Consider the following 22812-nt stretch of genomic DNA (forward strand, 5'->3'; position numbering starts at 1 on the left):
AGCTCCAATGTCCAAATTTGGTGATCTTGGACTCTATGGAAAGCTTATTCAGAGGGCTACATAACCCAACTGAATATTTGATCCAAAACACAATGGATCAAAGCAGTATTTCACTCCAAGAGCCAACCTAATCTCCGAAGAACACCGAAAAACCTTTCTTGCTTCCCCAAGTTGATAAACATCAACTCCAACTCTTTCTCCTTTGCAAATGTGCCAACAACACCACATGAACAACACCATGTGCATGTGTGTTAGCATTTCACAAATGTTTTCAAAGGATTTTCACTTGATCTTACCATGCCACTCGATCCTAGCAACATCGCAATGTTAGATCGCTCAAGTGGCACTAGATGACCGATATGCAAACAAGTTTGCCCCTCTTGATAGTACGGCCATCTATCCTAAATCCGGTCATGCACTTCTCTACACAACCTTTGACTGGTGAATTGAAATGCCCTACAAGTCATACCTTTGCCTTGCGCATTCCATTTCATCTTCCCAAATGTTGATGCCATACAAACACCAAACTCCATCAAGCCTTTTGATCATCATCATGAGTCAACACTTGGCTTGATCTTTTTTGAATGATATGATCCACTCCATATTATCACATGACCTCTTTGGTTCATCGATCTTGACCTTGCTCGCTCTTCACCGTTGCCTCGGTCCATCGGCGCCAAATCTTGCCCAAGCTTCACCGCCTCGCGGTCCCTCGCTTCAAAGCCTTGACTTGCTCTTCTCCATTGCAACCGGTCCATCAAGCCAAGCCTTGTCTTGATCTTCTCCACTTTGGTCACATAACTCCATGTCATGTCTCATATGCAATGAGCTCCTCGATCACACTATATGAGCATAGCATCAACCCTTAGCCATTTCTTCTCCATGACACATGTTGCTCATACTAGTGTCTTTGTGTGGACTAATCTCCTGTGTATCTCAACATAAACACTTATTAGTCCACCTAAGTTGTCACTCAATTACCAAAACCAAAAAAGGGCCTTTCAATCTCCCCCCTTTTTGGTAATTGATGACAACTCTACAAAGATATGGAAATTAAGCATATTCCAAGCTAGCACTTCACACACGTGTAAATAGCTAACTTGGTTTGGATTTTATGTTTCTTATCCACCATTAAGACCACTTGTAAAAGATTGGATAAGCACCATAAAAATCCGACTTGGTAGTGATAACTCCCCCTACATGTGTGCTCAAGAGATTTGGTTTTAAACTCACACACATGCATAAATATGAAATTTGTGGGATTGTTATCACTACTAAGTGATGCTAAGGTATACAGGATAAACCTTTAAAGCGTGATACTAATTAGAGTTGCATCCTTGAAGCTCATTCCTTAGCATCAATGAGTAACTAGACATTCATCAAAAACTCAAGATACCTCATGAGATCAACAATATTAGCAAGGCTCTAGATTCACTTGTAAAAAAATGTCTAGCTATAATCTATGCATGCTAGTTATCCAATCATCAATCAAGTTCTATGACTAGCATACATCACACACAAGCAATGCATATATAAATTTTAAAACTTATGCAAATGCAAGCAAGCACATGAATATGCACATATCAAATGCAAACAACCAAGATCATGAGTTTGCTCCCCCTACTTGTGTGCTCCTCTTGTCCAAGAATATTGATCCTCCTCAATATTGCTCCTCTTGATCCATGTTCATGATCGCACTCTCATCTCATCTCCCCCATAACTCCAAGGATAGTTCATATCTTTGTTCATTCCTCTCCCCCTTTGTCATCAATGACCATAAAAAGGGTCGAAACCACATGAAATTGTCCATGTTGTAGCGAAAATGGCCTCTCATGCCATATTTCAATATAATGTTTTGGCAATTGATGACACACGCAACACTTGAACTAATGTGTTTGCTTAGATGATATACTCAGGCTTTTAGGTTCAAGTGATGACAAAGAGAAGAGAGGCGAAGCTAGGCCCGAAGGGCCGCCCCTACGGGGGTTCCGACGTAAGGCAAAATGTACTCATCGGTGCAATGACAGAGATGGCCTGCGGGCTAGGGTTTGGCACCGGATGAACCGACGATAGCAAGTTTGAATACGTCGGTGCAATGGCAGAAGCAGACCAAGGAAAATGCGTACATCGGATGAACCGATGATGCACCGGTTAATGGCGTCGGTGCAGTTGTCCAGAGAGTTTGTTTTTCAAGGATCAGAGGACAGTTGCACTCACCGGTTAAACCGACGCTAACATTACATACACCGGTCGATTGCGTCGGTTGATTGCCCGTACACGTAACGGCTAGTTTTCAGTGGGCAGTTTAGTATCACCGGTTAAACCGACGATGGCGATTTGGGGAGCATCGGATTAACCGGTGTTAAGCACATTTCTGGCAGCTTTTCTCCAACGGCTATATTTGCTTGTGCTGCCTATATATACCCCCAAGGCCGCACCATTTGAGTGTGCTGGAGTTCAAAGAAGTATACTAGAGCTAAAGATCATCTCCAACCACCATAGAGCTTCATTGTACATCATATAGGCTTAAGCACACTTGTTAGAGTGCTTAGTGCTTGATTAGGGATTAGTTCTTGCGAGAGCTCCCTTGAGAGAAGTCTTGCTGCGGCAAGCAAACACTTGTACTCGTCGTGTGACCCTCCGACTTGGTGTGGAGTGGCAACGACACTTTGTGCGGGGAAGGAGGCCCCTACTTGGTGTTAAAGCTCCAAGATAGTGAAGACGGTGCCGTGGTGACGCTTCAAGATAGACGGTGGCGGTGACCTTGTCTTTGTGACTTGGTGTCACTTAGCCTTTGCTTGTCGGGAGCCTTGGAGGCATGGCAAGACGGTGATCAAGCGAAGAGACTCGGTATCACACTTGTTCTTTGTGAGCAAGTGGCCGTGGACGTAGGGAGGGACTTTGGTGTCCTAACCGAACCACGTTAAATCGTGTGTTTTGGTGTCTTCACGGGAGTTTGCATATCCTCTCCCTTACCGCTTTACTTACCGCATTACGTTTCCGCATTTACTCTTTCTTGCTTACCTTTACTTTCCTAGTTAGTTTGATTAGGATTGGCTATAGGTTGCAAGTCTTTTGGGGTAAGTAGAGGGTAGCATAGATAAACCTTAGTCATAACTAGCATGTGTAGGACGTGTTAGGTTTATCTTATGCAATTAGATTGAGCCCTAGGATAGAAAAGCGATTAGCGACCCTATTCACCCCCTCCCCCTCTAGGGTCGGACACCCCGGTGATCCTTACACATGTGAAGATCAATGGCTACCACTTGAAGTTGTACCTCTTGTACTTGTAGGGTTACCACTTAAATACCCCGTGTAGGTAATCATATGAAGCGCTTGTGGTTTGATACAAAGAGTTGGACTTGGGTAGATGGTTGAGTCTTGAATCTTCATTTTTGATGGATACTTTCAAGTTGATTGGAATTGACACCACTTGTAACAACAACATGTGGAATCATAAAGACCACCTTGAAATGCCACATGTAGGATACTAGTAGGATTCTTGACCTTGATACCTTATAGTGGGGCTCCTCTTCCTATGTCAAACTGTTTGTCAATCTACTTGAATCTTGAGCTCTTCTTGATGAGGGTAGATTTCTTGATTTGAATTGATCACTTAAAGTTGAGAATCACTTGTGGAACCACCATTATTGCACTAGATCTACTTGATTGAATACCACTTGTATGACCATGTATATCACTTGTAGAGATACAATGATATACCTTTTGTTGAATCTAGTATCACTTGTAAAAACATGATAGACCACTTTGTTGAATTTGACATTGATAATCAATTCTTGAACTAGATTGTTTCCATGAGCTTCTTTCTCTTTGACTTGATCTAGACTACTTGCCCAAATAATTCAACTCGGTTTGAACCAATGACAAGCTTCTTCATACCTCATTCTAAGGGTTATCTTGACAATGTTGAGTTAAACACTTGAAAGCTCATTTTCTAGATCAACTACTTGGATTTACTAGCTCATGAATATGTCATATGTTACCACTAGATCATATCAAGCATAGAAGCAATAGTGGCAACATAAAACATTTAAAATTATTTTATTTTTCATGAATGATCACTATATATGACTATATGTACTAATCATGTCCTTAGCATAGAATGAATGCATATGTCAAGTAATTTCACCTTGCTATGTTGGAGTAAAGGATAGTCATTAGATTCCAATTTAGCTTTCTAAATAGCATCATGAAGTCCAATTATAATAGCTTGGTGAAGACAATGAATACCAATATGAAAACCATTCTTCACCCATATGAAATGAATACCACTTATCATCAAATGCACTATCTTGTTGTGGTTGGCTTGCTTCATCTCTTTGATTTTTGCTTGCATGAGAGAATATCATTTGAATATCACTTGAATTTTCATGAATCTCTCTACTTTGGGTGTTGCTTACTTTTCTTGATCAACCCATTTGATATCTTCAACTAAGCATCTCCAATGACTCTAGATAACCACTTCTATGTTGGCCTTCCAAGCACCTTGCTTGTCAATCCCACTCTTGGGCGGCTCGCCTCTCTCCAGAGAGAAGTGATCTCTCCAAGAACCATTCTTGACACTCACTTGAAATGAATTTAGTTGATTGATCAAACAATGGACTTGTCATAATGAGTAATTTTAGAGTCTGCTCTAAGTCCTTTTCTTTTTACTTGAGGTTGGTCTTGATTCTCAACTTGAGTAACAAAAGTGTGCCAAAAATACTTCTCAATCAAATGGCCTTGTACCCAATACTCGTCATGCTTCTAGATCATTTCAAAACCAAACCTAGGTTCCTTAGTTACTTGTAAAGATGATTCCAACTAGAGGAACTTTGTAGCTCATGATAAGTCTAGCTGCCAGGATCCTCCTGAAAATAGCAAGAGCGGACGGTCCGCTTGCCTTGGGCGGACTGTCCGCTGTTTACATTCGGTGCATCTGGCGGACCGTCCGCGGTGCAATTTTCTGCTAATCAGAGCCTCTGGTGAAACACTTCATGAATGGCGGACCGTCCGCCGCCTCTTACACGCGGACTGTCCGCGCTACCAAAATTCAGACAGCCCAGAATTTTGCCAACTTTCACAATTTCAACTTTGAATTGGGATTATTGCTCAAATAAAATTCCAAAAATCTCAAAACTAGCATGAACACCATCCAAAGACTCATATGAGTGAGTAAGAATGAGAAATCAAAAATAAAACAAGTAAAATCAATGAAACTCATAAATAGCCCATAAAAGCTTTGAAAAATCAAAAATTTGAAGCAAAGAGTGCACATAAGAACCAAATGTCATATGTACTAGTTTTCAAGCCACATTTGAGAAGTAAATGACATTTAGCTCATTTTTCAATTTGCAAAAAGATTTTTCATCCAAAAGCAAGATTTAACACAAATAAGTTTGCAAGCCATCAAATATTTCCAATGAATTTCTCACAACAAAAATAAGATACTTGTATGTTGTAGCACTTGGACTTTATTGTTTTGACTTGGCATTGGGTTGTATATATGCAAAGAAAACTTCAATTCCTTGATTCAATCATAAGATCGAAAATAAGAATTTAATTTGAATCAAGCTTCCAATGCCTTTGGTACCTACACACATTCATCCACGTTTTGATGGTACCCAAACTAGGTTGGGTCCTCTCAAGTTAGGAGCAACATACTTTGGCAGTGCCTTAGTATGAATAGCGGGATGTTTTGCAATAGTAACAAATGAGATACCATTAGCATCCTTTGTAAGCATAATATTTGCATCAATTGAAATAGACTTAGAATTGTTACCTAAGGGACATGAATAAGCCATGTGTCCCTTTTCCTAGCATAAGTAGCATCTTCTCTTTTGTTGAGCCTTTTCTTCCTTACTCATTTGATGCTTCTCATTGCCTTGCTTCTCATTGTTCGCTTGAGCCTTCTTCTCAAGCTTGTTTGGGCAACCCGAAACTAGGTGACCCAATATTGCATAACTATGGCACTTGATGTGAGCATGTGGATTTTTCTCTTGGATCTTGTTCTTGCTCAACATCTTGGCATCTTGAATGTGAGTTGGATGCCTTGCTCTTGCCTTGCCACCCCTTCTTGTTCTCTTTTTCATCATCTTCAAGTCATCAACTTGATCATCATGGTTGATCTTGACTTGAGGTTGGGGTACCTTCTCTTGCTCAACTTGTGGCTTTGGTTGAGGTTCTTGTTGCTTCACCAATTGCTTGGTTGGGCAGATTGAGGTGAGGTGACCCCAAGTGCGGCACTTGAAGCATTTGACATGTTTAAGCTTTTCTTCTTCCTTCTTCAACTTGAGCTTTTCTTTGTTGAGGCAACCATTTGCAAAGTGTCCCATCTCATGGCATTGAATGCACATAAAATGAGATAGCTTTATTTCTTCTTGCTTCTTCATCTTCCTATTATATTTATTCTTGCCCCATTTCTTGCCTTTGACTTTACTCTTGTTGGAACCAATGCCACTCATTTCACCGAAGCTTCTTTGGTTTTTTATTATGCTTTCAAGTGTGACTTTTGATTTTGTCCATCTCTCTATCTTGTTGCTCAAATACTTCACTTGACTTTGGAGCTCTTTGTTTTCTTCTACATAGTTAGTCTCATATTGCATAGTAGAAGAAGAACAAGCATCTGTATGTGAAGTACATGGCATAGACAATAAATCATCACATGAGGTGGATACATGTTTCTTGCCTGCATCACAAGGGTTAGCAATATTTTGCAATTGATCTTTTGACCCATGTGATGAGCTCTCACTAGTTTTAATTACTTTACTAGAAAGCTTGCTAGTGAGTAAAGCATGGTCTAGTACCAAATTCTCATGAGCAATACTAAGCTCATCATGAGTCAATTTTAGCTCCTCATGTGAACAACTTATGACATAAAGTAGATGCTTTTATTGTTCACATGTGTCTTTGAGAAAAGAGTTTTCTTTTTCAAATTTGATTGTTTTGGTTAACACTTCATCAAATAATTTGGTCAAGCTAGCATATCTACTCAAGAGCTCATCATCTGAATTAAGATCAATCACATTGTAATTTGATACCTTTGTGTCACTTTGTGACATAAAGCAATGTGGCGATGGAGATGAGCTTAACGTAGCAATATCATCCGTGCATGAGCCAACTTGATCATCAAGTGTGCTTGGAGTAGAATCATAATTTGCAACACTTGAATCATCATCATCACTTGACCATGAGGTGGAGCAATCTTCCACAACCACCATGTCATGGATGTGCTCATCATCCTCATCCACTTCCTCCTTGGTCTTATAATCATCATGATCATCGGAGGGCGCCCCATATTTCTCATTTAGGTAGCTCCAAATCTCATGGGCAGTTTCCTTGTTCATGATCTCACCAAGAATGCAACTATGCAAAGATCTAAACAAGATGTTAGTAGCTTGGATGTCTAGATCTAGGCATTTCTCTTGTGTTGGAGTTAGATTTCCTTCATCTAACACATGAGAAAAACCTACATCCACCATCCACCACATTTGAGGGCAAATAAATTTAAAATTGCATATCATCCAATTTTTCCACCGTGCAAAATGTGTGCCATCAAAAATATGTGGACACTCAACATCTAGCCCATAAGTCGTCATCCTCTCGGGTCGGTAAGGACCACAAATGAGAGACCTCGGCTCTGATACCACTTGTAGGGTCGAGATGGCGGACTAGAGGGGGGTTGAATGGTACTTTCTAAAACTAATTGCGCCGGCTAACCGAAACTTATGCGGAATTGAAACTATTCGCTTAGCCAAGACTTCACCCCTCTAATTATGACTCTAAGGCACTTACAAAAAGATCCTACACAAAGCAAATAGAGTGCCAAGCTAGCAAGAGCTCTCCTAACAATTCAAATGCCAAGCCACACAAGTCTAAGTACTAGTACTTTACAAACCGGGGGAGCTCCTACACAATTCTAATGAGCAAAAGCACAAAGCCAAACCTAAGCTCACTAGATGCTCAACGACAAGGATACACAATCCAAATCCAAGAGCTCAACTTGCTTAGCTACACAATCTAAGCAATAGCAACTAATTAAGCTACACAAGCTAACTAGTTACACTAGAGAGCAACTACACAAGCACAAGATATAGATGAATGTAAATACAAGGCTTGTGATTTAGAGAATGCAAACCAACGAGAAGAGTAGACAAAATTGACACGGTGATTTTTATCCCGAGGTTCACTTGGTTGCCACCAAACTAATCCCCGTTGAGATAAGCTCCAAGGTTGCCACCGATCCTCTTGCTAGTGGTGACTCTCAAGTCACACTCTCCCACGTGGAGTGCTCACACCGAGCTCTAGCACATGATCCGGACGAACCACTTGTTGCTCCTCACGTCTTGCTCAACTAGAGTTGCTCTTCGCGGCTCCCGCGGGGTGAGCACAATACCCCTCATAATCTCTTCTCCGGAGCACCGCACAATCTTCTTGCGGGATTCAACGGAGCCTCTTGCTACCAAGCCGTCTAGGAGGTGGCAACCTCCAAGAGTAACAAGCACACCGGCTTGCAACACGATCACCTAGTGCCACTCGATGCAATCTCTCAAAGCAATCGCACTAGAATCGCTCTCTCACTCGATCGGATGATTACTATCAAGTTAGAGTGAGTAGAGGGCTCTCAAGCACTCTCACACATGGACACCGAGTCCCCAAGGTGCTCAGCAACCTCAAATGGCCGGCCACACCCTCTATTTATAGAGGGAGGCCCCAAACTAGCCGTTACACTCAAATCCTGTGAAAATAGAGTTTTCGCGGACTGTCCGCCTCACAGAGACCGGACAGTCCGCCATTCAAAACCAACGGCTAGATCTGCAATGATTATGTGTTAGAGTCGACCGTTAGAGCCCCGGGCGGACTGTCCGCACCCCTGGGGCGGACCGTCCGCAGTTCAAAACTTCGAACCAACCGATTTGCAAACGTCTCTGACTAAATCTAGAAGTGACCGGCGGACTGTCCGCTCCCCAGGGGCGGACCGTCCGCCGTTCAAAAAGTGAGCACACACAGAAACCGCAGTGTTTCTGTCCCAGAATTTTCAGTAGGAGGCGGATCGTTCGCCCCCAAGGGCCGGACCGTCCGCAGTACAATTTGGACACCCAAGACAGAACAACCAAATTTCTGCGCCCGTTTCAGCTTTTAAAGGCGGATCGTCCGTCCTCATGGACAGGACGGTCCGCAGTTCATTTTGGACCACCAACAGAGCCAAAAACGGTTCTGTACCAGCACATCCGAGGTAACGGCGGACCGTCCGCCCCCCAGGAGCGGACCGTCCGCAGGTCTATTTCTAGCAGAAAAGTACCTCGGTAAAACGCCCATAACTCTTAGCTCCAATGTCCAAATTTGGTGATCTTGGACTCTATGGAAAGCTTATTCAGAGGGCTACACAACCCAACTGAATATTTGATCCAAAACACAATGGATCAAAGTAGTATTTCACTCCAAGAGCCAACATAATCTCCGAAAAACACCGAAAAGCCTTTCTTGCTTCCCCAAGTTGATAAACATCAACTCCAACTCTTTCTCCTTTGCAAATGTGCCAACAACACCACGTGAACAACACCATGTGCATGTGTGTTAGCATTTCAGAAATGTTTTCAAAGGATTTTCACTTGATCTCACCACGCCACTCGATCCTAGCAACACCGCAATATTAGATCGCTTAAGTGGCACTAGATGACCGATATGCAAACAAGTTTGCCCCTCTTGATAGTACGGCCATCTATCCTAAATCCAGTCATGCACTTCTCTACACAACCTTTGATCGGTGAAATGAAATGCCCTACAAGTCATACCTTTTGTGACACCCTAGGTGTCTGCACATTAGTGTTGCATACCTTTTATACATCATGTGCTTGTTTTGCTTGAAAAAGGACATTTTTGTAATTAGAGAAGGTTATATGTGTAATATTGATTTTATGCAAGGGTCTTTCTATAGTTTAATTTGAATTGAATGTGTGATTATAGCTTTTGTGGAGGGTGTTTTTGCAAAATGTGGTGTAATCATTACATGGCAGGAAACTTTTCAAATCAGCCCAAGTTTGAAGTGAAATTTCATTGAAAAAGACAAGTTTCCTTTGAATTCAAATTCCCTTCTATGTTTTCAAAATTAGCTCTTGAATCTTTGATCAAATAAATTTTTGCACAACATCAAAGTTGTAGATCTTGAAAAGTTGAACAACTTTCATGTTGGGCACTTTTTCATCTGAGCCCTATTTTAAAAGTTATCTCTGGTTTACAGACTATTCCCTGGAATTTTCAAAAATTGCAAAATGATCCTTTCTTCCACCTCCAGCTCCTTCCTCTGTTTTTCCCCGCCGCCGCTGTGCAGAGCTGTCGCCGGCGCAGTGGAGGGCCTGCCCGGCCACGTTCTGCATCGCGCTGGCGCCCACGCGTCGAGCTGCTCCTCCTCCACCGCCCTTGGCTGCGCGCTGGTGCCTCCTCGCCTTGCCACGCCACCCAGGGCAGCCCGCGCAGCCGCCACCTCGCCGTCGCGGTGGCGAGCCCGCTGCAGAGGCCGCCGCCCTCTCCTAGCAAGCGCTCGAGCGCTACAAAAGCCCCAGAAAGCTATTCCGTTCGCTCTTTTGCTCTCTCCTCACCCCCACGCCCCAGAACAGCGCCGCCGCCCCGCTTGAACGCCGACGAGCTCCACCCCGCCGTCGCCCCGCTATTCCAGAGCCGCTCCGCCCAAATCGACCACGCAAATAGCTTTGCCTCCCTCTCGTGCAGCTCACGGGCTACTTCCCGTCGACCATCTTCCACCGGAGTCACCTCGCCGTCGTTTGCCTCCGCCGCTGACCCGCCCTGCTCCGTCGAGCCGCCGCCTCCGAGCCTCTGCCCGCACCCCAAGACCACCCTGTGGTGCGCCTTGAACCCATGAAGCTCCCACACCCCTCCACCCTCGCCGCCGGTGAGCCCCTCGCCGGGAAACGGCCGGTCAAACCCCGCCTCCCCCTCTGACCCGGCCCAGGGACCTTGGGTTTAGAATTCCAGAAACTCCAGGGTATTATTTGAATAGGCCTAGACTCATGTGAATAGTGCTCTAAGGACTTCTTTGTAATTTCTAGCTGTGATCTTTGAAATTCCATAGAAAATCGTAGGAAATTCAGAAAAATGTAAACTTGGATGTTTTGGAATACTTGTGTAAAGCTCTTTGCAGTAGAACCATAATATGGTAGGTGTTTGTTGCAAGTTTTTGCTGTGTAAATGGTTTTGTGTCACTAGGTAAATAAAGACTAGTTATTTAATCTTTTTCTTATCTGATGATTGAAAGCTTGTCTTGCTTTGAAATTTTTATGGTAGTTTACTCATGTGACATTAGTTTTTATATAATAATTTCGTGATCATTTCTCATGTGTAGCTATTTCTTTGATTTAAACCATGTTTATTAGACTTTAATTATTATAAATAGTTTATGCTGATGATAAATCATGAAAATATTTTGGAGTGACCTTTTTGGATAGTTTATCTTGTACATGAAGTTTGAGCATCAGTTAATGACTAGAACAGGATCTAAAAATGAATCTTGCTAATCTGATGTCTATTTTGTTTATTTTCTCATAATTATTTATGTGTAGATAAAATCATGAAAACTTCACAGTAGCTAGTTCATTTCTATGTCGCCTCCTGTTAAATTTTGAGGTTCTACTTTGCTCAAGTTTGACCTGTATAATTCAAGCTTGTTCTAGGTGCTGTCTGAATGAAGGTTTTGTTGTGAATAAATGGCTACATGTCTTGACATGATTTTTACAGGGTAGCTTAATCTGTTCATGTTATGTTTAGGGTAATTTTTACTAAATTTATTTCTATTTGTGCTTTGAGTTGTTTATTTATTAGAAAACCATGACTTACTTGTTATAGGAAATCACCCCCACTTGTTTATGAAGTTAGTAAACTTCATTTGTGCTGTTGATCAGGATGCCTTGTGTAGTTAGAATTGTTATTTGACTACTCTATAAACGATTTCCCATGTGTGTTTATAATACTGTTCTTGCATTACATATAGATACGACTGCTTTGTCGGACGGGACGTACAAGCTGATCCCGGATTCCGAAGGAGGTGATCTCGAAGCTCAAGCGAACACCGCCGTACTAACTGAAGCCCCGGACCAAAGTTCGGAAGAGCCTAGGGCTGAAATAGTTAGCGACTACCGAGAAGGCAAGCCCCGGACATAACCTATATTTCAAATTATTATTATTTACTGTTATTACTTGCTTATGCATTTACAGTTCTTAGGATTTGAATTGAAACCCTAGATGCATGATCCTAGGAACCTATGTACTGAACACTAGACTTGAGTTCGACTACTTGCTAAGCTTATAGGACCGGTAAAAGTCGAGTGATTGCCTGTCACTCGCGAGCTTTATAGGAACTGCTTGTTTACTTTCTGTTATCAATATAAGGACGACGGACGGGGTTGTGTTCGATATCATGACTTTATGTGAGACCCTGTCTGTGTTGATGAACTTGCTAAGGTCGCGGTGTGTGGTAGTGCTGGTTAAGTTTTTGAACGTACTAGCCACATGCCGTAAATATGGTAGGCGGTAAGCCTAGTAGCCGATTGGACCGGGGAATGGATATACCTCCCACTCTCTCTTAGGGATAGGTTTTGTTTTTATGTTGCGCAACACTACGACTTCGAGGGACAAGGTTCAGCCTTGGAGCCTTATAGTCGGGGAGAGTGGCACTATCCACAAGCCGGAAAGAAAGGTCAACGGTTGTTTGGGAACGACCCAACGGTGTTCCAGACGTGTGTGTTAGGTTTGCCTGGCCAGGTTAAGAAATTCGATTCGAATCATCTGCTTCTCACAGTTTGGGACTACTTGATCTCTTTGCCACACAGAGTAATAAGAGCAACATTACTATGATTAATCTTGATGTTTGCTTAAAAGATCTACCATGATTGGATAGTAGTTGATTACATAGAATGGTTAATCAACTAGAATCTTGAAAGCTAAAACTTGAAAGTAAGGACCTACTCTTTATTGCTTTTTAGCAAAAAGGAAAACCAGAGCCTCACAAACCTTTGCATAGTCTAGCTAAAGTGGGCTACTTATATCCGTAGACGGTTAAGTCTTGCTGAGTATTAGAATACTCAGCCTTGCTGTTGAAACCCTTTTTCAGGTATGAGTTTTGAGGAGCAAATCGCTAGCTTGACCTATCCTTGCTCGTTGCCTCCTGGCTGGTCCGTAGAGTGAGATATGTCTTCGATCGGCAATGACTATGACGAGTGATACCATGCTTGGGCTAGTCTGGTATCCTTTTGCGACGTGTTGTAGCCGTCGTGTTTTATCTTCCGCTGTCTAAACTATAAACTTAAGTGGCTTGTATAACTGTTTTACCAAAGTTGGTTTTGTAATAATGGTTTGAACTGGTTTATAATCATTACTATGCCTGTGTTGTAAAATTGTGGTTGTAATATCTCTGAACTCGCCTTCGTGCGGGGTATGCTTGTTCGATCCGAGAACCGGTGGTTGTATCGGGACGTTACCCGACAGACCAAGAATTGTTCCGTTTGAAGTGCGTGTGAGCTGGTGTTGCCTTTATGGTGATGGCCTGCGCTCATGAGCCGGGATAATTCAGGTGGTTCTGCCACAGCTAGTATCAGAGCTGACTCTCGCGGTTTCACGGGCACGTACGAGCGTAAGTGCGGAGGCATGAGCACGGGCGCGTGGGGGCGCAGATGCCACCGGCATGTGCACGGGCGCGTGGCAGGTCAGTGCACGGGCATCTGGGATGCGCCGTGGGCACTAGACGCACGGACGTGGCACAGGGACCGTTGGCACTGGACGCACGGACGTGGCACATGGGCTGCTGGCACTGGACGTACGGGACGTGGCCAAGAGAGGACGTTCCTGGCTTGGGATTGACCACGAGGACATCGGTCTCTTAAGGGGGTGAGCATGTGACACCCCGGCCCAGGGCTTAATAGGATTAATAGGATACTCATACCAATAAGTTGCAACTTCTTTTCCGGAAGCCGGTCTCCAAAGAACTTCGAGGTTAAGCGTGCTTGGCCCGGAGAAATTTGGGGATGGGTGACCGACCGGGAAGTTCTTCCCGGGTGCGCACGAGTGAGGACAAAGTGTGCAGAAAAGACTAGTGTTGGTCTGTGAGGACAGTCTATGTCCTAGAAAGCAGCCAGATGTAAGCGGGCCCGGCCTCGGGGAGGCGGGACGTTACACCTTTGCCTTGCGCATTCCATTTCATCTTCCCAAATGTTGATGCCATACAAGCACCAAACTCCATCAAACCTTTTGATCATCATCATGAGTCAACACTTGGCTTGATCTTTCTTGAATGATATGATCCACTCCATATTATCACATGACCTCTTTGGTTCATCGATCTTGACCTTGCTCGCTCTTCACCGTTGCCTCGGTCCATCGGCGCCAAATCTTGCCCAAGCTTCACCGCCTCGCGGTCCCTCGCTTCAAAGCCTTGACTTGCCCTTCTCCATTGCAACCGGTCCATTAAGCCAAGCCTTGTCTTGATCTTCTCCACTTTGGTCACATAACTCCATGTCATGTCTCATATGCAATGAGCTCTTCGATCACACTATATGAGCATAGCATCAACCCTTAGCCATTTCTTCTCCATGGCACATGTTGCTCATACTAGTGTCTTTGTGTGGACTAATCTCCTGTGTATCTCAACATAAACACTTATTAGTCCACCTAAATTGTCACTCAATTACCAAAACCAAACAAGGGCCTTTCACCGGTTTGGCCCTGGACGACCGAATTGTGCCTGTCGGTGGCGTCTGTCCCGCGACGTAATTTGGCGGCATACCATACTGATAATTCTCTGTTGGTGCGACCGAAAAACTAGGGTTAGGGGTTAGGTTAGAATAATCATTAACAGGCTTCTTACCCCTATTTTGTAGATCCAAGTCGATAAGTAAATCTTGTGTAAGCTTTTGCGACTGTTCGAATCTACCCAAAAAGGCTCTGGCAAACTGTTTAATGGAATCGAATGAAAAAACTTACATCACTTGAAGTAGAAGCGGATGAAGCAGCAGCTATAGCCATAGTAGATGGGTTCGGCGGTGGCGATGTGAATGTAGGCATGACGAACTTCTCCCTCTCGAACACCCCTTGTCGAGTCTTCCCCTAACATCAAGCAATCTATTCGTGGCCTCCTCCTGCTCTTTCTTGAGCTGGACCTCAAATTGCTTGCGGCTCTCCTCAGGTATGTCCTCATACTTGACATCAACTACCTTGGCGGGATTGACCCTGTCACCGGACTTTATGTCCGATGAATGCATATCTTTCCCCCAGTGGAGTCGCCAAAAAGTATGTTGACGCAAATCTAGCTAATACACAAGCGCTAGAACGCGCAGGATCGCAACCTGACGAAGACCTCCGGCGACTGGTCAGACCGGTCGCGCCAATCGGTCAGACCGGTCGGGTGCAGAGAGCTTCGCGAAGACCTAAAGCTGCAAGCTCGGGAGAGACTCCATCGGAGCTCGCAGATCTAGGATTGTCTTGGAGTCGGCAGGCCACCCAAGACGTCCTTGAACGTCGTAGAGACGAGCAAAGAACAGCACAAAGTCAGAAAAGTCAGTGTTTGATGAAAAAATGAAATAATAGATCGATTTGATTCGATTGGGTAGAAGGACCTCAATCGGCCGTGACCTTTATATTTATAGGCCGGGAAGGACGTACCCCTTCCAAATCGAATTACAAACGGACTCTAAATTACAACCCTAACTCGACTCGGACTGTACAGACCGGTCAGATTGGTCGGCCTCGCACTTTGCCAAATTTGGCTACCATTGTTTTTCAAACGAACAGGGTCAAATAAAATTGTTTCGAGCTCACTTGCACGAAACACATACTATGTCAGAATAGTACTGCAGTGTCTTCTATGTATTTTCCCCCTAGCATACATGATGAAGTACTCTGTACTCCCTCGTTCACTTTTAGAAAAGTCAAACTTGTACGGTTTTTACCAAACAACTTGATCCATATGTCAAATGGTTTTACAATTTATTAGGTTTTGTAGCTGGAAATCATACCACCTCCAGTGATGTTTAGTCGGCGACTTGATATTTCACGCAACAAAATCAGGCTACAAAAAAGCAAAAATGATTTTCCTGAAAGTCATATATATTATTAAATGGAAAGATCATGTTGGAAAGCTGGCTGAGGAAGAGGAATCACATTCTCCCCCACGTGCCACATCAAGAAGCACAACGCTGTCTTCGCATTCTGCTTTTTTTCAAGGATGAAGCATACCCTCTACGGTTCTTGAGCGTCTATTCGCTTACCAAGATTAGTCTTAGTATACAGTTTTATGGCACTCTTATTAAGATTGAAAATTAGATAATTATTATTGGAATGAAAATGCTCTCTCATCCAACGAAAATTCCTCCTCACCGTATCAGCAAAATTAATAATATGACATATAATTAATATTATAAAATTCTCCATAAAACTTTTGTTGAGACTGACCTAGTACAGTAGTAGATCGCAATGACCTCGGTGCCTGCGAGCCTCAAATAAAATACTAGGCTATTATTTGAACAAGAGGCCAAAGAACTCCATGCAGTACTAAACAATCTGACAGCGTCGAATTCGAAGCTAAGGGTAATCTCAGATACATATAGAACATACCGTTGGTGCAGAAAAATCGATGGTTAACTTTGCTTCGATTCTGAGACTGAGGCTCCAGCACATGAGAACTTTTAAAGGTCAGATCCAAGGCAAAGCTGTATCGATGAAAAATAATCCCTCCATTTTAAATTGTAGATTATTTTGCCAAATCTAGATACATAATTTTTATTATGCATCTAGATAAACACTATGTTTAGATACATGACAAAAATTATGTATTTAGATTTGTTAAAACGACCTACAATTTGGAATGGAGTATATCATAACCACACTTATTTCTCTTCCCTGTATAAACCCTTTGCGGGATAAACGATCATTTAGCAGGGAAAAAAAAAGTTGATATATTCTATCATTTTATCAGAACAGTATGCAAAAGAGCTTTACCGCAAAGAAAAATTGTGACATAACCACACACGCACAAAAAGAAGAGCAGGGTCTGAAATTCCGGTATCCAGGGTTTGCATGGAATCAACCCCAGACCCATATTACTGCGGAGATTCGAATTTTTCAAGTCCGATTTCCAATTTCCAGATGAATATGGATATAGTGTTTTAATAGGTCAAATAAAAACAAATAAAACAAGAGTTCCTTGTTCAACTAGCTTCAGTTCGAACATTGTCCATCGTCAGCTAATTGTGCAGTCTACAGGAAGAGGATTAAGTAGGACTCTAGTGTTTGAAGACGATCAAAACAGCAGTGCAGTTATCCTTGCATCGCCTCTCACGAACAGCTTCCTTCACGAGGCGGCGCACTGCAAGTGAGGCTGAAGATGTCTCCTGCAGTGTTTGTTATTCAAATTAAATGTGGGGAAACAATACGAAAAGCTATGGATGAAAAACAGAAAAATAACTATGTTGAATAAAAGAGGGCCTCAAGCATAGCGTTTAAGATCAGTAAAAACAGAATGTAAAACACAGGTTATGTAGACTGGATAAACATCACATCGTCAAGTGAATTAATAATCAGTTTCTCTGAATATGGTTACAGATTTACTATCAGTGTCTTTCTGATTATAGTCTATATGTTTTTTTAACATAGTAGAGAACTATTAGCTGGCAAATACTGGGGAATCGAAACAACCAAATCTAGATTTTGGATTCGCCTATATTGAAAGAGAAAGAACCTTCAACTGATTCTGAACAAATTCAACAGCATCACTTGGTCCAAATACCTGGGTACACAGGTATAATTTAAATGTCAGAATTGCCATAAACATTTGACTGAAGCAGTTCAGAAACAATAATTGGTACCAAACAAATTAAATGGAGGGAAATGAACATACTCCCCATAAGCCATCGCATCCTAGAATGATGAAATGATCTTTCTTTGTAAGTTCAAAGGAGTGGACGTCTGGTGTTGCAATCAACCCCACCTATATTATTTTCAAGTGTAAACTGACAAATGCACAAAAATATGAATGGCAGCATTTTCCTGTCCAGTATGGGCCTTTTACGAGTGCGATAAATATAAATCATTCAGTACAACAAGGACAACCTTTTCTTTTTTTGCTAAGTCAAGATGTGGACCTCTTGTACTACTAATACATGAATGAGTTGTGCATGTCACAACTACAGGAAAGATATTAAATTGTGACAATACAACAGATTTTCGTCAATGTCAAAGATTTGTTGTGTTTCCACATTCTACAGTGCTGATGAAGTAACTTATTTATGCACATCATTTTTGCAAAGGCACAGTAAAGCTCATGGGTCACTTCACTGATTGACATAGGTCAACACACTAAGACACATAGCTGCAATAATTGTCTTTCGTTAGCAGCAATTTTTTTTAATGATCAGTGCTATACTTGGCACTAAAAAATACATTGTTTTCAGTATAAACTAGTACCTCCATTAATCATTAATGCTGAAAAATAACCAAACAACATTTCTTTCCAAACACAGATTAAACAGACTCTTGTAGCCAAATAAGCTTATATCAGCAAACCTTCTTAAACTGGCGATCACCAAAAGCTCTTGATACTTCAATACGACCTTGTAATCTTCCATTCGAACCAACAGAACCTCCAGCCTTTGTTAGAGCGCAAGGTTAACAGTATATGAGTCAACATCAGTATGCGATTCGAAATCTAAGTCCCAGAGCTAAAAAGTTCAACAAATTTCAAATATTACATACCAATATCATAACCATAATAGAGGGAACAAAATGAGGACATAGAAAGATAATGAAGGGGCAACTCTTTACGACGCATGTACTACATAAGTCCTAGCACTAAAACTGACAGATAGAATATGCATAGGATGGACCTATAAATGTTAATCTCATTAGTCATGTAACAATCTTTTGAAAATCAATAAAGATTATAAACACAATAAGACTAAGGGTTCCAGACTCAGTTCATAAAACTTACTATAGTCAAATTAGATATATATGATATGATAACATAAAATGGATACAGCATAATTACGTTGGCGACCTTAGACCTAGTACGTAAAACAGAAGCTGTATATGGAAGTTCCTTATGAAACAGAAGTTAAGTTGGCAAGAAGTGTTTAAAAAAAGAATATTATACATAACACATATTACCTTCTGGATCCGGGAGCGCTCCTGTGGAAAGATGGCTTTATGTTCTCTTGTTAAAACAATAGCCTTTAGCTGGCTTTTGGTGTCATCAACCACACCTTCACCATCAGTTGAAGTGGAACGAGCCAATACTGCTTTAGCATCTCCAGCATTTGCAACTACAACCTGGATTTGTTTAGGACAACAGGGAACTTATTATACACAATGGGTTTCACACTTTCACCTTAATTTGCCACTTCCAATTTAAATAACCTAGTATTCAATTACTGAATGAATTACACAAGTGATCTAGTTTCTTAAACATGAGAAATCAACGCATGGATTATGATGTCTGCAAATGAATTTATAACAGAACATTTGAGATGGCAAACTTTAACATTGGTGCTAAAAGAACAGCATGCCCTCCTGAAAAAATTTCTAGCTTCTCTGAATAAGAGAATGGAAATTAAACATACATATTTACTGAAGATTAAAAATTATGCCATAAAACATGTCCCCAATATTCTACAAGACAAGACAAAAAAAATCCCCTGGTCCAATGCACTGTGATGTGGAACAGTTATGAGTACAATTTTTTTCTCCTGGGGATTGTATACTAACCATCTGTCCCAAGATCCAAACACATACAGCTGTTGCACCATCTTGCCAATTTCCTACAGATACAACAACAGAATCAGTATTCAGTCTCAATACAGAGCAACCAAAAGATGTTAATGGAACATAGAGAGCAATAATTTTGGTCAATGGCAAACACTTCATCAAGCATACAAGCCTTGCCAGGTATACCATCATGACTACACTAAGCCCAAGTTCTCATGGAACAGCAGAGCTATATACTAAATGCCAAGATGGTGTATCACACAGTTGGTATTGCAGATGAACAAATAGTAAGTGGAGAATACTCTTTCTTACCTTTAGTACTTTCTTGTAGTAAGGATTCATCAGTTCGACGGAAACCTGCAGATAGAAATAAACATTAGGAAAAGTTACAACCTACAAATACAGAACATTGGATTTCCCACAGTATGAAGAATAACGGAAGAGAAACAAGCATCATAGATGCACAGGAGAGGCATTGGTTACAGATTCAAAATGCTTACATAGAGAGAATATTTCAAGCTAGATTGTGTCCCTCTTGAAAGTTGAAACCTTAACACATCATACAAGACAGAAATCCCCATTGCCGTTTTTCAGAAATGATGCATTATATAATAGAAGGCTAGCAAGTGAAATAAATTCTCAATTCTATTGCAAGCTCAACACTACAGCAGCAGTTAAGTTTAAAGCTGAAGTATGGAAGAATAGTAAGAGAGCGAATCAAACATAAAGCTGGACCTGTGAGACTGCATATGTAAACTTGGAAAGTAAGATGGTGAAAACAGTAGGATAATCTTCTCTCATACTAGCATGAGTCTAGTAGTATCTAAAAAAGCAAGAAGCAAGTAATTAAATTTGAGGCACTGAATACCTTCAATTATGGCCTTCTTTGCAGCTTTAACATCCATCTGCAAAACAATTGAGCACTATTTAGGCAACTGCTGACAACAGAATCTTTCAGTTCTTTTAACAACAGGTGAATCTAGAAATGAACTGGAAAAATCTTAATTGTGAATGTTATGGGGAAATCAATAATTTAATGATGAAAAGTTCGCACATCAAAGCGAAAAGCAAAGAAAAAAAGTGTAAACAGTACAGATTGCTAGAAAAAAAAGAGTAAAATGCACCACGGGTCCATAAACTTGTCGAGCTGTACCAGTTAGGTCCCTAAACTCTCAAAATGCACATTTGGGTCCCAGAACTAAATATGCATTTTGAGAGTTTGGGTACCTAATTGATACAGCGGGACAAGTTTAGGAACCCATGGTGCCTCAACCTTTTACTAAAAAAAATGTGTAAACATAACAGGAACTTTGTGTTCATAAGCAATGAAAACTTAGCCAATAAGAGAAACTAAATAAAGAAGAAGAGCATCATTACAACTAATTGAAACACTGAAAAGAAGCAGAAAAATGTAAACAGACCAACTCACGTGGTAATCCTGCAGCGATGACATTCTGATGCAAATGCTTCTGTGCAAAATCCGCTGCCAAACGACCACCATGCCCATCATAAATCGCAAAATGTGCGCACCTGCAGTACGCAGCACACCTCAAACTACATGCGCCACATGCTGTGTACCTAACATGAACAGAAAGACAATCACCTCAAACTTCCTGGAGATTCCGCACCAGCACTGGGGAGCAGCACCCAGGTGTCCTCCATAGTGTGCCTGCAACCCTTGTCTTCCGCAGCATCTGCCTCAAGTGCAGTTAGTACCATGTTTTGCTCGCCTGAATTTTTAGAGTTCGCAGCGGCTTTCCCATCCGAAACACATTTCTCCGATGGCACCTCGCTTTCCTTTTGGCAGGTTCTCGTTACTTCAGAACCCGTTTCTTGTGAAACACTAGCTTCTACACTGCCCCTCATTTCAGAAGCAGTGTCGGTGCCTTTCAGGCGCTTGGATGCACAATCATCGTCGGTGGAGCTGCCTTCACGCTTTTGATGAGACATGGTGATTAACGAGCCAAAAATCTAAACAGGGAGCATCTAGTGAGGATCCTAAACTCTGAAATTTCAGAACTCATTTTATTGGAAAATAAATTAACTGCAACAAGCAGCAGACAGGGGCGGATCGTTATGGGCATGGTACAAAACGTACACCCAATAATCATTTTGCAAAAAATCAATGTTAGAGGGTATGATACTTACGTATATATGTCCATGTAAATTGGGTCAGATCCGAATACATATAGCTTACATTAGGCTTCGTGGTGCTCAGTTTCGCATAGCGGAAGGAAGGGAGGGGAGGGGAGGGGAGAGGAAGGGAAGGGAAGGGGCGTACCTGGTGGATGCTCGTCGCCAGAGAAGGGTCCAACGAAGAACTGGCGAAGGGCGCCGCCGCTCGCCCAGCCGTCGCCGCCGGGATGGAAATATGTCACGGGTGCCGTCGTGCCCCAATCAATCCGCAAGATCGGACTGGGCTCCCTTCATTTCGTAGCTGCGTTTCCGCGAGGCCCAGTGCGGTACTCCGGTCCAACCTGCTGTCTCACAACAAGAGAAACATAATTCTATATTTTGTAATTTAGCAAAATTATTTGCCTTTTGGCATGGTCATCTATTTTGTACACTGGGGCAGGATAGTTTTAGAATTTTAAAGTTTTATATGAACTTGTATGGAGATAAAGTAAATATGACAACTGCAGCTTTCCATGGGATGTATAACTTTGTAGTTTATCCCTTATTCTTTTAAAGCGATTTGATTACGATAACAAATGATTTAATTTCATATCTAGAACTCTAGATACATTCTATCAATTGTTTCAGTATCCAAGTGACTTCTATGAAAAAGTGATAGATCTCATCGAGAACTATAGTTTTCGTATAAATCTTATCTTCATATAAGTTCATGTGAAATGATTATGACTTTTTAAAACTATGCTGATAGTACAATAGATCGCCATCCCAAGTGTTGAAAGATGCAAAAGTGCCAAATGGGAGTGAAATGACATGTAGCTTATTGGTTACAGGAACCTCAGTACCACCTTAAGTTCTGGGTTCGACTCTTTATAAGAGCGAATATTTTAAGATTTAACAGCAGTATACTTTCAATAG

At 41.8% G+C, this 22812-nt stretch overlaps 1 protein-coding gene across 3 annotated transcripts; it reads right to left on the reverse strand.

The window, feature by feature from the left end:
* Positions 1 to 17049: 17049 nt before the first annotated feature.
* Positions 17050 to 22224, reverse strand: LOC120660325 (probable protein phosphatase 2C 67). 3 transcript variants are annotated; one of them, XM_039938817.1, is made up of 11 exons: positions 22043 to 22208; positions 21365 to 21732; positions 21183 to 21291; positions 20630 to 20666; positions 20074 to 20118; positions 19762 to 19814; positions 19165 to 19326; positions 18565 to 18648; positions 17900 to 17989; positions 17741 to 17788; positions 17050 to 17393 (listed from the first exon to the last, which is right to left on the reverse strand). In XM_039938817.1, the coding sequence occupies exons 2-11, from the start codon at positions 21709 to 21711 to the stop codon at positions 17286 to 17288; spliced, it is 1083 nt and encodes a 360-aa protein (XP_039794751.1). In that variant the 5' UTR covers positions 21712 to 21732; positions 22043 to 22208; the 3' UTR covers positions 17050 to 17285. The 3 variants fall into 3 exon arrangements, 2 of the variants coding, with proteins under 2 accessions (XP_039794751.1, XP_039794752.1); XM_039938818.1 differs by lacking the exon at positions 17900 to 17989 and having other exon boundaries at positions 22043 to 22211; XR_005669526.1 differs by having other exon boundaries at positions 17900 to 19326; positions 21191 to 21291; positions 22043 to 22224.
* Positions 22225 to 22812: the final 588 nt, after the last annotated feature.

This window comes from Panicum virgatum, chromosome 2N (assembly GCF_016808335.1).
Source record: "Panicum virgatum strain AP13 chromosome 2N, P.virgatum_v5, whole genome shotgun sequence".
In the NCBI taxonomy this organism is placed as follows: Eukaryota; Viridiplantae; Streptophyta; class Magnoliopsida; order Poales; family Poaceae; genus Panicum; species Panicum virgatum.